Source organism: Dendronephthya gigantea, unplaced genomic scaffold (genome assembly GCF_004324835.1).
Source record: "Dendronephthya gigantea isolate DGI-Jeju-01 unplaced genomic scaffold, DenGig_1.0 000064F, whole genome shotgun sequence".
NCBI lineage: Eukaryota > Metazoa > Cnidaria > Anthozoa > Malacalcyonacea > Nephtheidae > Dendronephthya > Dendronephthya gigantea.
In genome coordinates, this window is record NW_021163074.1 from 161701 (window position 1) to 175602 (window position 13902).

At 37.0% G+C, this 13902-nt stretch overlaps 1 protein-coding gene across 1 annotated transcript; it reads right to left on the reverse strand.

The window, feature by feature from the left end:
* Positions 1-277: 277 nt before the first annotated feature.
* On the reverse strand, positions 278-13798 carry LOC114530572 (fibronectin type III domain-containing protein-like). Its single transcript, XM_028552142.1, has 21 exons — positions 13675-13798; positions 12188-12261; positions 11364-11669; positions 10799-11146; positions 9799-9901; positions 8906-9111; positions 7967-8102; positions 7706-7833; positions 6852-7151; positions 6170-6369; positions 5691-5781; positions 5228-5545; positions 4696-4766; positions 4162-4420; positions 3817-3929; positions 2900-3502; positions 2616-2820; positions 2000-2404; positions 1697-1828; positions 1271-1370; positions 278-1177 (listed from the first exon to the last, which is right to left on the reverse strand). The coding sequence occupies exons 2-21, from the start codon at positions 12237-12239 to the stop codon at positions 949-951; spliced, it is 4305 nt and encodes a 1434-aa protein (XP_028407943.1). The 5' UTR covers positions 12240-12261; positions 13675-13798; the 3' UTR covers positions 278-948.
* Positions 13799-13902: the final 104 nt, after the last annotated feature.

Here is a 13902-nt window from a genome sequence, read left to right on the forward strand (position 1 = left end):
CGCGTATTTAAAGTGCAAGTAGAAGAAAATTATCCCATTCTCTTCCTTGTGTCTACTACCTTCCTGCTTAGGAGACGATACGTAAAAAATTAGAAAATTGGGTATGAAATATAATGAGGTCTGGCAGCTAACCTGATCACATTCACAGACCTCTTGCAGACACAGATTCGGTCGAACTAAACAGTTGAATACTGCTATTGTTTTTTTGAGCTCAAGGACTGCAGAGCCACTGGCTCTGTATTTAACTACTTATAGACGACAGCAGACAAATTACACATTGAAAGCGCATGCACAATTTTTATTAGCAAAAACTAATGATTAAAGATTATATTACAGCATGTATAGCATTGTAGATGACAATAAATCATTTTATTCTACAAATATATGGTACGTATATTTTGAATCGTGTGACAAAAAAAATCAAACAGAAAATGACGACAAGGTCTCGTAAACCTGGAAATTCTTCAATCTGCTTTACTATTAGAAACGCTTTAGACATCATCTTACAGGTATTTTTTTACCTCCTGCACTTGTGATGTTAATAATCATTGTACCTTCCCGCTATAGATCGCTGGGAACCTTTATGGTAAGCATCCTAGTTTGAGCTTGACCAGGCTCAAATTTACATTACTCCAGATGGATTATTATGGGTGTCGTGGATTACAGTTATATACCATATATTGTTGAATGTGGGCCAATTTACGGCAGCGATAACACTTTTAAACTATATATACTATCCCTGCATGTTAAACTTGCATCGTGTTAAACAATGCACCGCGTAGATACATTTACCATCTAAAGCGATTTAAAAAAATATTTACTTCTACCTGCTACAAATATTCCTTATAAGAAAGCACATGCAAAATTGAACATAATGATAATATACAGATATGAAAATAAGAAAAAAACAACATCACAGCCTGCTACCAAATACACTTCTCCCCCGTCTCACACGAATGTAGCTAATCCATTGCCTTCATCATCGTCATCATCAAAGTCATCATCCAAGGGCACCTTCTTTTCGTCGGAGTAGTACGTGCTGACTTCGTGTTTCTCATCGTCACTGTCCGTATCATCTTCGTCATCATCGAAATCACCTGAATGTCTGCTTGAACCACCCACGATTGAGTTATATGGTGGCGGGGCTTCACTACGGCTAGTCACTACAGATCTAGAACTGGATGATTAAAAAAAAATCCCGTTTAATTTATAATAAACCAGTTGTGGCATGCACAAAGGGGGTGGGGATCATTCCAGTTATTTTTTTTACCTTCGCGCAGATTTGAGAGTAAATTCATTAAATCCACCATCAACATCTTCAGGTTCGTAGATTCTTTCCCTTTCGCGGTCTTTGCGACGTTTTGGCGCCCCTATTAAAACGATTATACATATGTAAACCTGCGGTTTTTATTTCCTTTTTTATCAAATTTTCTCTCGTTATTTTAATTCTCATCACTAAATACCAAAACTCGTCTGTTAAATTCCACACGATAACATTTGAACTGCGCCCTATTCAACTTATTCAATAAATTCCAGGAGGTAATATTCGTATGCACTCAGATCATTTCATTGTTACTGAATAGCTACCATGCTAAGTATTAAAGGTGCAAAATTTTTTGAGCGGGGATGCAATCCCCCCCCCCGCCCGCACTCCCAGAGAATCAATCCGTGGTTCACACTTTCGCGGGAGTCATACCTTCATAATAGATACTCTTGAGATGCATTGTGGAAACAACTATGATTCCCAGCAACAACAGAGCGGCGAAAAATACAACGATTAACGCAACAAACCAGTCGCGTTGATACCAGTAGAGTTTTTCAACTCTGGCTGTAAATCAGGAAGAAAAAAGACAGTGAGTTGACGTCTGAGAAAATTATTCATAGTTAATTCATAGTTAAAGTTAGCCCTATGTGGCGGTGATCAATGCATGGCTATAACCATCTTCATAATCTCGGCTGTTATCATACACATGATTCATGAACATAAAACCATACTTACGCACAATACCACCAGTTAGTCCCACTGACCAGTCACTTTGCGGTCCTTCGCCCATGTCATTAACAGGCACGGTAGCAAACTCATAAACTGTATCTGGATGAAGCTTTTCAATAACGATCCAGGTCTGATCGCGAGGTCCCCACATCTGTTTCATCAAAGTCTTCAGGGGTTTCTCTTTCGTATTACGCCGACGGTATAAAACATAAAACTTTGCTGGGTATCCACCGACGCCTTGCTGTTCCATCTCATGACCTCCAACAGGGCGGAACTCCCATGGGTCTTCGTCCATATCACTACCTCCTCCATACTTTCTGAGAAATATAGGTTTTGGTTCCATGAAAGTTACATTCACACCATCTTCGCCGTATCCAACCACCTCAGGTGCCAAGGGTTTCGCAGGAAGCTCTAAAAAGAGAAATAATAGCTTAAAGAAATTGCTAATTCCTTCCCCGTAGACAGTCGGGCACATCTTTGATTCGTGCCGATTCAAGTGACCACCAAGTATAACGTTAAAGTTATAGTGGTCCAGTGGTCAAGCGGTTTTCCAACTTGATCACACAGTAGATAATAAAACAGTTTTAACTCGTAACGATGACTGTAGTAGGCCGACACTAACCTGCATTTTCATGTGTTTGAAACCATCTAAACACAGGACTACCCCAGCCACTACTAGTTCTCGCTTTTATCTTTGCTTCATACATATGAGCCGGCTTTAAATCATAAATAATATGACGTCTCATCCACCACGGGACCTTAGTGCGAATAATATTTCTCCCGTAGATTTCGTATTCCAAAATTTTTCCATTCTTATGTCGTGGTTCCTGTCAAGTAGTTATTTCAAGGTAGGAAAAGTTAAAAATATATCACATTAAATTTACAAATTCATTCAAAAGCACCTACCTTCCAAGTTAGCTTGCAGAATTTATCGTAAGGGAACGTCAAAACAGCGTAGGGTGCACCGGGTGGTCCCTCTGCTGTGTTGAATATTAACTCTTTAGACCACGGTCCCAGACCCCCGCTATTGTACGCCGCTATGCGCACATGATACGTTTTGTAGGGGGTAAGGTCTGTGAGCTGGGACTCCCGTTCCGCAGCATTTTGGTAACATGGTTCATCTGGATTGAAACAGAGATCCAAGGGATCCTCCTTTTCCACGTCTTCATCTTCGTCTTCGCGTTTTGTACGACTTCTTGGCACGTTCTGGGCTTTAGTGTCACGTTTGCTCACCTGATGTCCCTTGTTCTTGAGATATCGTGCGACAATCGATGTTTTTATATCGCGTTTTGTAAGAGGTCCTGCTACGTTTGGTTTATCCGCAGTTGGTTTATCCGCAGAACGTTTCACAACCTCTCTTGGCAAGTTCACGCTCACTTCACGTTTTTTACGAGATTGGTCTTCGGGTTTTATTTCCAATTCTTCGATTGTTGCCAGGTCAATGTGGCTATTATTGGCGTTTTTATCATACGCCACGGCCATTCCAATGCTGCTATGCCAATACTGAACCTAGATAAAAAAGATTGCCTCCAGTTTAAGTTATACCATATACATTTTGCATATTACATAATCTCATGATTCGTCTTAAAAATAAACCCATGTTCATATCAAATTCCTCCTAACACTACCGTCTACATTTAGTTCCATATAAATATGTAATATATCCAAATCCCTAGCTTCTGTTCATTTTACAATGTATGTTACTATTATTATTTAGGAATATTTACAGGATATAAAACACTATTGCTGTCTGTCCTGTCAGGTTAAAACTACTTAAAATAAGTAACATATTCAGCGCCGTAGCAGTGGCTTCTTATATATACCTTATATCCTTCGATACTACCATTCTTCGGCGCAGAAACTCTTTGCCAGCTGATGTCAGCAGATCTCGCCGTCGCTCTGTCTGGGGTTAAACCTGTTGGTTCAGCGTCAGGAGCTAGGGACAAATAATACACATTGTAAGAGAAAAATAACCTAAATAAACTTCTGAAAGGTTGTGAAACAAAAAATATCTTCCAAAGTGAAAATAATGCTGAAGTTTGTCGTATACTGTCCTGACCACAATATGGTCAATATAAGAAGGCTGTTGTTTCAACTTCCCAGCTATTTTCACTGGATATTGTTAAATACTCACAAGGAAGTCTTGTATATGTATATGTTTAACCTACCGTCTTGGCCTGAGAAGCTTGAACCAGTTGTCCAGTATGGTGCACTACCTTTGGCATTATTTGACCTGATTCTGAACTCCCATTCTACATAATACCCGGGATTCGTTACAGTCAGAGAATTGTTGTTTCCGTCATAAATACGAATGTCCTGAGATAATGGAAGGAAACGCCAACGGTTTGGACCAGTATCACCCCCCTTGCGACGCCATTGTACGCTGTAGTTGAAGGCTGGGGCGCCCCAGAAGGTCTGTGGTACAGGCTGGAAAAAAGAAAAGATAAAGAATTGGATCAGCGGGGTTATTTACACTAAAAGAATTGCCTAATGTTTGCAGAATTTAAATAAATAACAGCGATTTCTTTGTAATTCAACAATTAAGTATATTTGTTGAGAAAATAAAACGTTTTCATAACGCTTCATATTCACATCCTTTTTATTACGAAAAATTTACGAAAAAATTTTCAGAAAAATATTTAAGATTTCAGAAAAATATTTAAGAAAATCTAAATATGTACATAAATATAAAGAAAACCAACCGTCCACTCCAATCTCAGAGTATTGGGCCCACCAGGGATACCTTTTATTGAGGATGGGGAGTGTCGAGGAGCTACAAAAGGATTGGAAAAGCATTAATGATAGATTTCAGCAGTTATAAGAGCAAAACAAAACCGTAAAAATATATTTACTGGAATAAGTGGCTGTACATGATCCCGCATAGCCGAGATTCAACGAAGCGTGAGATGACTTTGAGGTATTGAGAAAAGTGTTTATGACACCAAACAAGCACATTCTATTGTCAGGATGACTACACGATTACCAAGATCGTGTTATACATGCTTATTTCAATACCTCGAAGTCATCTCACGCTTCGTTGAATCTGGGCATAACACTCATTGTCTAAACAGCTATCAGACAGTGGAAAAAGCTCAGCTTTAACATGCTCAGTACAGTTGCTGTCGAATTACCACGCCATGCATTGGGAGGAATCAGAGATCATTTTGATTATATCCCATGTTACAGCAAGTGTGTGTATTCGCAGGCGAGGGTAGTCTGCTCGCAATAACTTACCAGATGGTGGTGTGATACAATCAGATGGATCAGTTGGAACGCTGGGCACTCCTGCTCCAATACGATTAAACACAGTCACACGGAATGAAATCTGCGAAAATGGTGGCAAAAGATTGAAATCGAGAGCAACAGGCTTTGGATCTTCTTCGAGTACTTTGGGCAGTCTTGTCCAGTTAGTAGGGTCATAGGTAGATGCCCAGTCAATCCAATACTCGTAAATCTCTTCGTTGTTGAGAGCTCCAACCTGCCAGACCAGATCTGCCTTTTTCTTCCAACAGTCTCCAGACACCCGTACAATATCAGGGGGGTCGGCTGGTGCTGCAACATAAATGTTAGCGTAGTATAGACCATATTTGGTGATAACATGAAAGTACTATTCTCTTGTAGTAGTACAATACTCTTGATTGGCTTAACCATGCAAGAATCGCTGTTATAGACATTATAGTACTTGTTCAGAACATACCTTTAACTACAACATCAGCATCTTTTCTCTTCTCAATGTACAGCGGTGTCTCAGCCGAGGCGATACATGTGTACAACCCTGTATCCGATACCTACAATAGCAAAACAAGTTATGATGTATAGCTTGCTCTTCCTTTCTGTGAGGGTGAGGGTGAGGGAGAGTAATAATTCTAAGAACCCAGAGCTTAAACTGTGATAAATTCTGATAATTTCAAATTGTACCATTTACCGAGAAGTATCGTGACAAAAATGTAATAATTATGACAAAGTTCAAAAAATTGTACTTTTGTTCTTTTTTTCATTACAGAAGATATATACTTAGATCTTAATAGAACGAATTTAGTAGTGCAATTAATAGTAAAATCATACTTGTATTTAACAAATCAACCTTCCGCTACGTAGTCAGTTGATTTTGTAACGACTTGTATAATTGGCGATGGTTGCACTCCCATTGATGTATTAACACTATTAATAACTTACTATAGCATCCAATATAACCAATCTGTGCGCTTCTTTAACCCAGTGTATACGAGCACTCAACTCTAACGGCAAGCCATTACGTAGCCATCGATAATTGATCTCATAACTTTCATCACCACTGGCCTCGCAATCAAGTTCAAAACGCAGTGTGACTGTGACGTTTCGGTTGGATATTGGTGCGTTCACCCACTCGATATCCTCTGCAAAAATACGAACAAAGGTTATTCGAATGAGGTCAAACGATAACCAAAAACTGCAGCAAGAATAAAGCTGGCTGCAGAAAGAATGACAATAAAACTGTAGCGATATTAGGTATAAACATAAATAATTACAACAAAACAGAAGAAAACAAAGAATCTATCCATCAGCGTATGGTACAGCGAATAAAAATGTGCGCCGAGAAAAATTTTGAAATCCCTTAACTCGCGCTTTTTTGGCACTTTTGCTAAGAAGAACATCCGCAAACTAAAACTCGGTACAGACAGGCATGTTTTCCTTCACAAGTTTTCTTGTTTGTTTTCTTTTAAGAAAACTTGTTCGCCATACACTTGTCAAAGAAAACTTGCCCGTCTGTACGGGGCTTAAGACTGTCTCATGCCTCCATATTTAGATGCGGGTAACTGTTTACCTACAACGTTTTCGTATCATTATAAAGAAACAAAAAATAGAAAACATTGCTTACTTCCAACGGTAGCTATACTGTGACTTTCAGCATGACCCTTTTTATTTTCAGCATAACAAGTGTATGTGCCAGCGTCAGTCTCTTTGACATCTGGAATTAAGAGATCACGTCCGTTTTTGCTGACACGGAGACGTTTATCGTTGTTAGGATCTTTTCTGCCGACTTTGAGAATTGAGTGACCATTTTTTCTCCAGGTGATGCGAGGTGAGGGCGAGGCGATAACTGGGCATATGACGATACCAGTTCTGTTCATGATAAGGATAACTGGTCCCATTTGCTCGGTGAATCTGGGTTTCATCTCTGAGTAAAGAATATGTCACTGATGTTAAAAACACCTAATTAAATTGGGCCTAGTTTATCAGCTGGGTGGGTTGAACGGGGTGAGAGGGAGACCGTTTGTAGGGCCACGTTATAACCAAAATGGCACTCGAAAACACTTCAAGGGTCTTCAATACATTAGATATTGTGTAAAACCCTAAAATATTCGCTAAATTCCTCTAAATTTTTATCCAACATCCGTTTCTAGTTTTCTTTTCAACTGGGCGTAAACTGGGTACTCTATAAACACCTGCAAACATTAGATTTAATGTGCTTACTGCAACCCCATACCCAGAATCTTCGCGGGATCTCGTTGTAGCCGTGCCAAAAAGACATCCTGGGTACACGGTTGTACCTAGTTCTCCTCTCTAAGCATCTCTCTCTGACATGCACAAAGACTAAGTTCTAATCAAGTTCTATTAAGACAATACGTTTCCTTCCAACTAGCACTAATTAGGGCTTCAGTGAAAGTCGTAATATTATGCTTTATATACTACACCACACAATGTTTTGATAACTTAAAGGTAAACACCAACCTTTTACTTGTAGCCGTCCTGCGGAGTATATCACTTCCCTCTCGTTACTAGCAGTACATTGGTACATTCCATTATGTGCCGTAGTGACGTTTTTAATAACCAAGTACGATGGACTATTCTGTGTTGAGCTGTGGAAAAAAGTTATTCCAACATTTCAAACGTGGTCCACTTATCTGAAAATATTGCTGGACTAACGAAAGCAATTCTTTATAGGGATACGGACAGTAAATGAAGGCAAAAAAGAAAATTACGATGTCTTACGCTTCAGTTATTTCAACTCCGTTCTTGTACCAATGGTAACTAGGTCCACCAAACGCAGCACATCGCCACTTCACACTGTCGTATAAAGGCGGGTTAATATCCTGTAGTTCACCCTCCGACATCCACTGCGGATATTCTGAACAACATTAAAACAACATTAAAACAACATTAAAACAACATTGAAACAACATTAAAACAACATTAAAACAACATTAAGACAACATTGAAATAAGATAATAAAGCAGAATGTTCTTAAACAGCATTTAATGTTCCGAAATTTCTATTCACTGAATATTTAAACCACAAAAAAGCCTTTCCCATTCTCTAAGCTATCATGCAAATAACAGTTTATCAGCTATAATAGTTTTTGAGACGCTTTAGTTATGATTTATCTTTCGTTATAAATGGTTTAGAAAAATCCGTTGAATCGAAATTGCAATGATGTCCCTACAACTTTGTCTCATTGCTAAGCCATGTTATACGGCGCATGTTACACGGTGCACTATTTTTATTGCAGCTTGTAAGTTCCAACTTCAACTTTGTAATTCTGTGAGATTAGTTGCGGCATCTAACCCCATTACAGCCTAACTAGCGATCAGAATGAATTGATGTGATTATTCGGTCGAATAAAATAATTAATTGCAGATCCCAAATACAAGTTGCACCTGCCTAACATGTCCTAAAATATTCTTATCCAAATATTCTTATCCAAATCTATATGTCCCATTGTAGGAAATCGCTCTAAAATTGCCCGTTATTTGATATATAACCTTGTCGCGAACCGCAAAAAATCTATAAACTGTTTGGAGGGAAAGGAATATAAATCTAAAATCATTTGTTTCTCCAAACCGTCCATAGATGCTTTACAGTTCGCGACTAGACCCAGTAGGCTGGTCGATTGGAAACTGAATGGCTAATTAAGGACTCTGAAAAATTTACCTGCCACTGTCACACTAGCACTAATTTCATCTTTTCCTTTACTGTTTTTGGCCACACATTTGTACTGTCCCGCTTTATCTGGTCCAACATTCCCAATAGACAGCAACTGGTTATAGCGTAGAAGTCTAAAATCACTGTCACCCTTTATCTCTGTTTCGGCACTGGAGACAGGGTCAATTCTGTACCACTTCAATGTTGGGATAGGACTAAACGAGACATGGTGATCATTAGAAAGACAAAACAGATCGGCCATGTGATTGTGCAAAATATCTTGTCGCCCGAATTAATCAAATTCGAAATTTTTACCTTTACAAATAGACCTGTCTCATAATGACGCAGTGAACTGTGATAAAAGCTGGGATGCTAACTCCCGCAGCACTTGGTTGAAGCAAAAAATTGAAGCTGATTGACTCTGTTTCCCGTTCAATTTTAATGAAAATTGGCAAATGGTTGTATTTTACATAGTTCTAGACATTCCTAGATTATTGCTCTCTTCGTCTGTCTCTATAACGCTCAAAACTTCAGAAAAACTACCTTTAAATATGTCTCAAAGATGGCGGACAAATTAGCGTTGCAGGTTTTATTAAGTTCTGTTCACACGATCTATTAGATCCAATTCACTTCTGATGTATGGAATGAAGTAATTTATTAATAAAGCAGGACTGCGTTGGTTTAGGTTGATTTGCTGCCCACATACCTTTGAAGTCAACAGACTATAAAACATCCATCAGAAGTGAATTGGATCCAACAAAATTGGATCGTGTGAACAGACCTTAACAGTTCACTGTGATGATGTCAAACGCGGAAAGCGCTGGCTCGTTAGTTTATAACCAATCAAAATTTGTGTGACATCAGACTTTCCAATAAATTTTGCACTGTTAATATGTACTTACTATCCAGTAGCCCCACATCTTAAAACCAATGGCTTTGTTTGTCCGATAAAAATAGTTTGATCAGATATTGTGGTCTTGATTTCAGGCTTTTTCTCTATAAAAGCTAAAGGCAGGAAATATAAAAAAAATTAACAAACGTACAGGGTGTTTCAAAAAAGTGTAATCTCATTGAAGACATGCTCTTCGAAAAAAGATCCCCGCGAGATTTGCTCAGGCACAACTAGCATTAAAATTGTTTAAGATGCTCATTCGCAGGAGTTGTTTCCCCCCAAAATGGCCTTGTGCAAAAAAAACATCTGAAACACGATTTAATAACATTAACTAGGTTCTGCAAGCTATTAAAATTTTAGTAAAGAAATTTGCACCATTTTGTGCATTAATTAAGTTCCAAGAAGGAATTCACAATTCAATTGCAACTGCTTAAAAAATCTTTTCAGGTTTCCTTAAGCTTTGTGTAATAATTGCTTTCAATAAATTAAGGCTGCTTTGCTACAGAGTGAATTCACATCTACTACGTAGCAGGCAGGTCTCAATAAAAAAATGTTAAAGCTGCCAACGTCTGCCCCAAATCTCTTCAAACTTTAATAGCTTGTGCACCACAACCCATATTTTGATTTGTGTCAGTTGTGTGATTGTGTATCGGATGCGTATTTTTTCTCGAAAGACTGTTTTAAGTTTTTGGGGCCTTCAAAAACAAACTGCTACTAATAAAAAGACTAGCGTCTTAAACAATTTAATGATAAAGCACTTAAGTTTGCCTAACGTTTTTGTTGATCTCACACGCAGAGTATACTTTTCCTAAAGAACTTGTAATTAGTGGCTGCTATGTTTGAACATGGCTGGAATGTTCACAATCACTAAGAGAAACAGTAATTCTTGTAGTGAACCAGTAACATGTGGTTCTGACTGATTATAATCACATGCAGTTACAAAATCCTTTCAACCTTTTAAGCAACCAGCAAGATAACCAAATAAATGAGTACTTGGTAAATATACATACTTCCACTTCCACTTCCTCCTTCCTCAAGTTTAATAATCTGGCTTTCTGTAGCTCTGATATTGCTGTTTTCTGGATTTGCATATTGATAACAATATATGCCACCATTGTCATTAACAAACTTAATATCTTCCTTTCGAAGAACTGAGAAATACAATTCACCGTCTTTTGTAACAAAGTAATTGTTACTTGATGGTAATGGTTGTGGAGTATCAGCTTGCTTATAGTACCAATTATACTTGGTATTATGGCTTTTTTCATGTTTAGGACAGTCTAACTTAAATGATTTTCCAACAGCTGCTGTCAAAGTCTTCGGTGTAGTCTTATGACTTAGCAGAAATTCACCAACAACTAAAATGAAACAAAAACAATTAACTATGTTTTTCTAAACAGGAAATTTCATGTTTTTTGAAATGATGAAAAATTATAATATTATACATTGGTGAAAATGCTTTGACAAATAACAATCTTGAGGGTTTTCTCATTCTCAAAAAATCTCTAAACCACCTTCCAGCTGGATGCCTTCCCAGTAACTCAAACAAATTTAAGACAAAATAAGCCAATTTACTTGTAAACTCCACTGTTGTCCTTCGTCCGAAGATTGTGCCAATACTATTTGTTACAAAACATTGATAAAATCCATTGTAGGACTCATCAATATTGTCTTGCAGTGGCTTCAAAGTTGAACTGTTTGTATCAGGAAACTTTAATATATAACTAGCATCTATGGTAATGTCATTGTGCTTCCAACTATACTTCAAATTAGTTCCTTTCGCTTGGCATTGGAAGCCTTTGAACTCATCTAGATAGCCAAAGTAGTCATTGTTCTCAGTTGTGATCATTTCGGGTTTCAAATCTTCAGCAGCAGTAACCACTAACAAAACATATTACTAGGTTAATGAATTTTCCAAATCAACTTTCTGGTGAGCCAACAATCTTTTGAGTTTTTAAGCATGCCTGCCAGATTTTGTGATCCCAGCTAGGTAAGGGCATTACCCACAAGTACCTAAAGCTAACTGCAAATTGTGGCCAGATAAGAAGTATAATTTTTCTGAATACATTTTGCAATATTTACCAATCGTACTCAAGACATAAATTTATCTATCAAAAGCTGTAGAGAATTTTTTGTGTTACATTAAAATTTTTGGACAAAATTATTTTAGTATATCAACAAACACTCGTAGATATATAACCAAAACATAACTAGTTGAAATTTGTAAGCTTCAAGAATAGCAGGCATGTTTGGCCACACAGGACTAACCAACTGCAAAGAACTAGCATGACCAAATTATGGCAACAAAGCCCCAAATGTTGTTGAAGAACAACATACCATGCATTATACATATGGGATGCAACAAGTTTTTCAAGATATAAATAATAATCATAATGTACCTGATGGTAACAGAAACAAAAAACATGTGATGTACAATGTTATACACTCCATTCTCGTCAACCCCAAAAGCAATCTAAGAATATGAATATAATAAATATGACAAGGAAGTTCTTAGCATATTGTTCAATTCAAATATTAATTCAAAGATACCAACTACATCACTACTTACTGAAAAGCAAAATAACCTTTCAATATTTAACTTTAGTTAAGTACTGTGTACAAGAAGACATGTAACAAGTGAGAAATATTAGTTGAATTTTGTATTTATGATATAATACGCATTGCTTTTAATTGTGAATTTGCCATTGTGAAAAGCGATAATAAAACATGTGTGATTATTTATGACGATAACTTGTGTTTGATCAACCTGTCAGCAAGCACCTATAATAATTTTTAATTGTAATGACAAAAAGTGAATTTTCTTTGGAATTAAATGAAAGCGCATTTTATTATTTATTTATTATTAAAACAAAACTTGTTTTATTATTGCATAGTTGATTAGTTTGTTCCACATAAACTCAGACTATAAAATTAAAGTTTATATTACTATACAAAATGAAGCTTATCTATGTAAACGTTTAAGCCATATACATATGGCTTACATAAGCCATATACATATGGCTTACATACAAGAGCATTGCACCGGCATCGCAAAAGCGTAGGTTCGATTTCTGCCGGACGACCTATAGTTGACTCATTTTTCCATCAACTGTTCCTGGCTTGAATTTAAAGTGTGTATAATACCACTCGAAATTAAGACCATTTAAACCACTACATATAATGTAGTTTTATAATTGTAGCCAGAGTATTAAAACATGCATTTCCAACATAAGGGGAAAAAAGAGACTGAATATTCAATCTTCCTTTACCTTTCACTTAACCCTGAACTAGGCATGTTGGTCACTGGTTGTTGAAACATTGGTCAAAGCAAAAGGTCTGAGGGTCTGAACAATTGCAGAATAAGTCAGAATTTTAAAATAAAATATTTTTGTTAACAAACTCTCAATACCCACTGAAATGACTTAATTAATACCTCTGAAAATGTCACAAAGAGGAGAGAAAATCGCTAGTCATCCCTTTGATTAAATCTTGGGCAATGGCTTCACTAAAATTACTCTAGAACTGATGTTCTCAGATCTGTAGTTCTTGTCTAGTTGATTTGTTTTACAAAGGGTTGAGTATACACCGTCCGTTTGTAATACACTGTATCTCAAAATATATTTGTTTGAAAGAAAACATACTCAAATATTCTGAACGGAAAACGTCAAAAAAGCAATAAAACTAACATAAATCTCTTAGTTTTATTTAAAGTAACTAAAGGTAAAGTTTTTTAAACTTCTGAGTAAGAATTGAAGCTCGATTGAGTGCCGAATGGGGCTTGAAATGTACAATATATTCAAAAGAATGCACACACTTTAATATAAAGTGTTTCTCACAAAACACATCTAGCAATTTTTTGGCGATATTTCGTTTTCACTATCCTTACCTTTTGATGATCGATGAACTCCTCAGTTTAATAAAACCATGAGTTAACTTTATTGGGCGAAAATGATCAGAAATCGCACAAAATATCGAAGTTCTTTCACAATATTTCAAATCGTATACACGGATAGCGGGATCGAATAAACATAAAAAGAATGCAGGTGTCACGTGATAAATTAGCATTTATGGCATTTATCATACCCAATTTCAAAGGATTCCATCCCATGCGTCA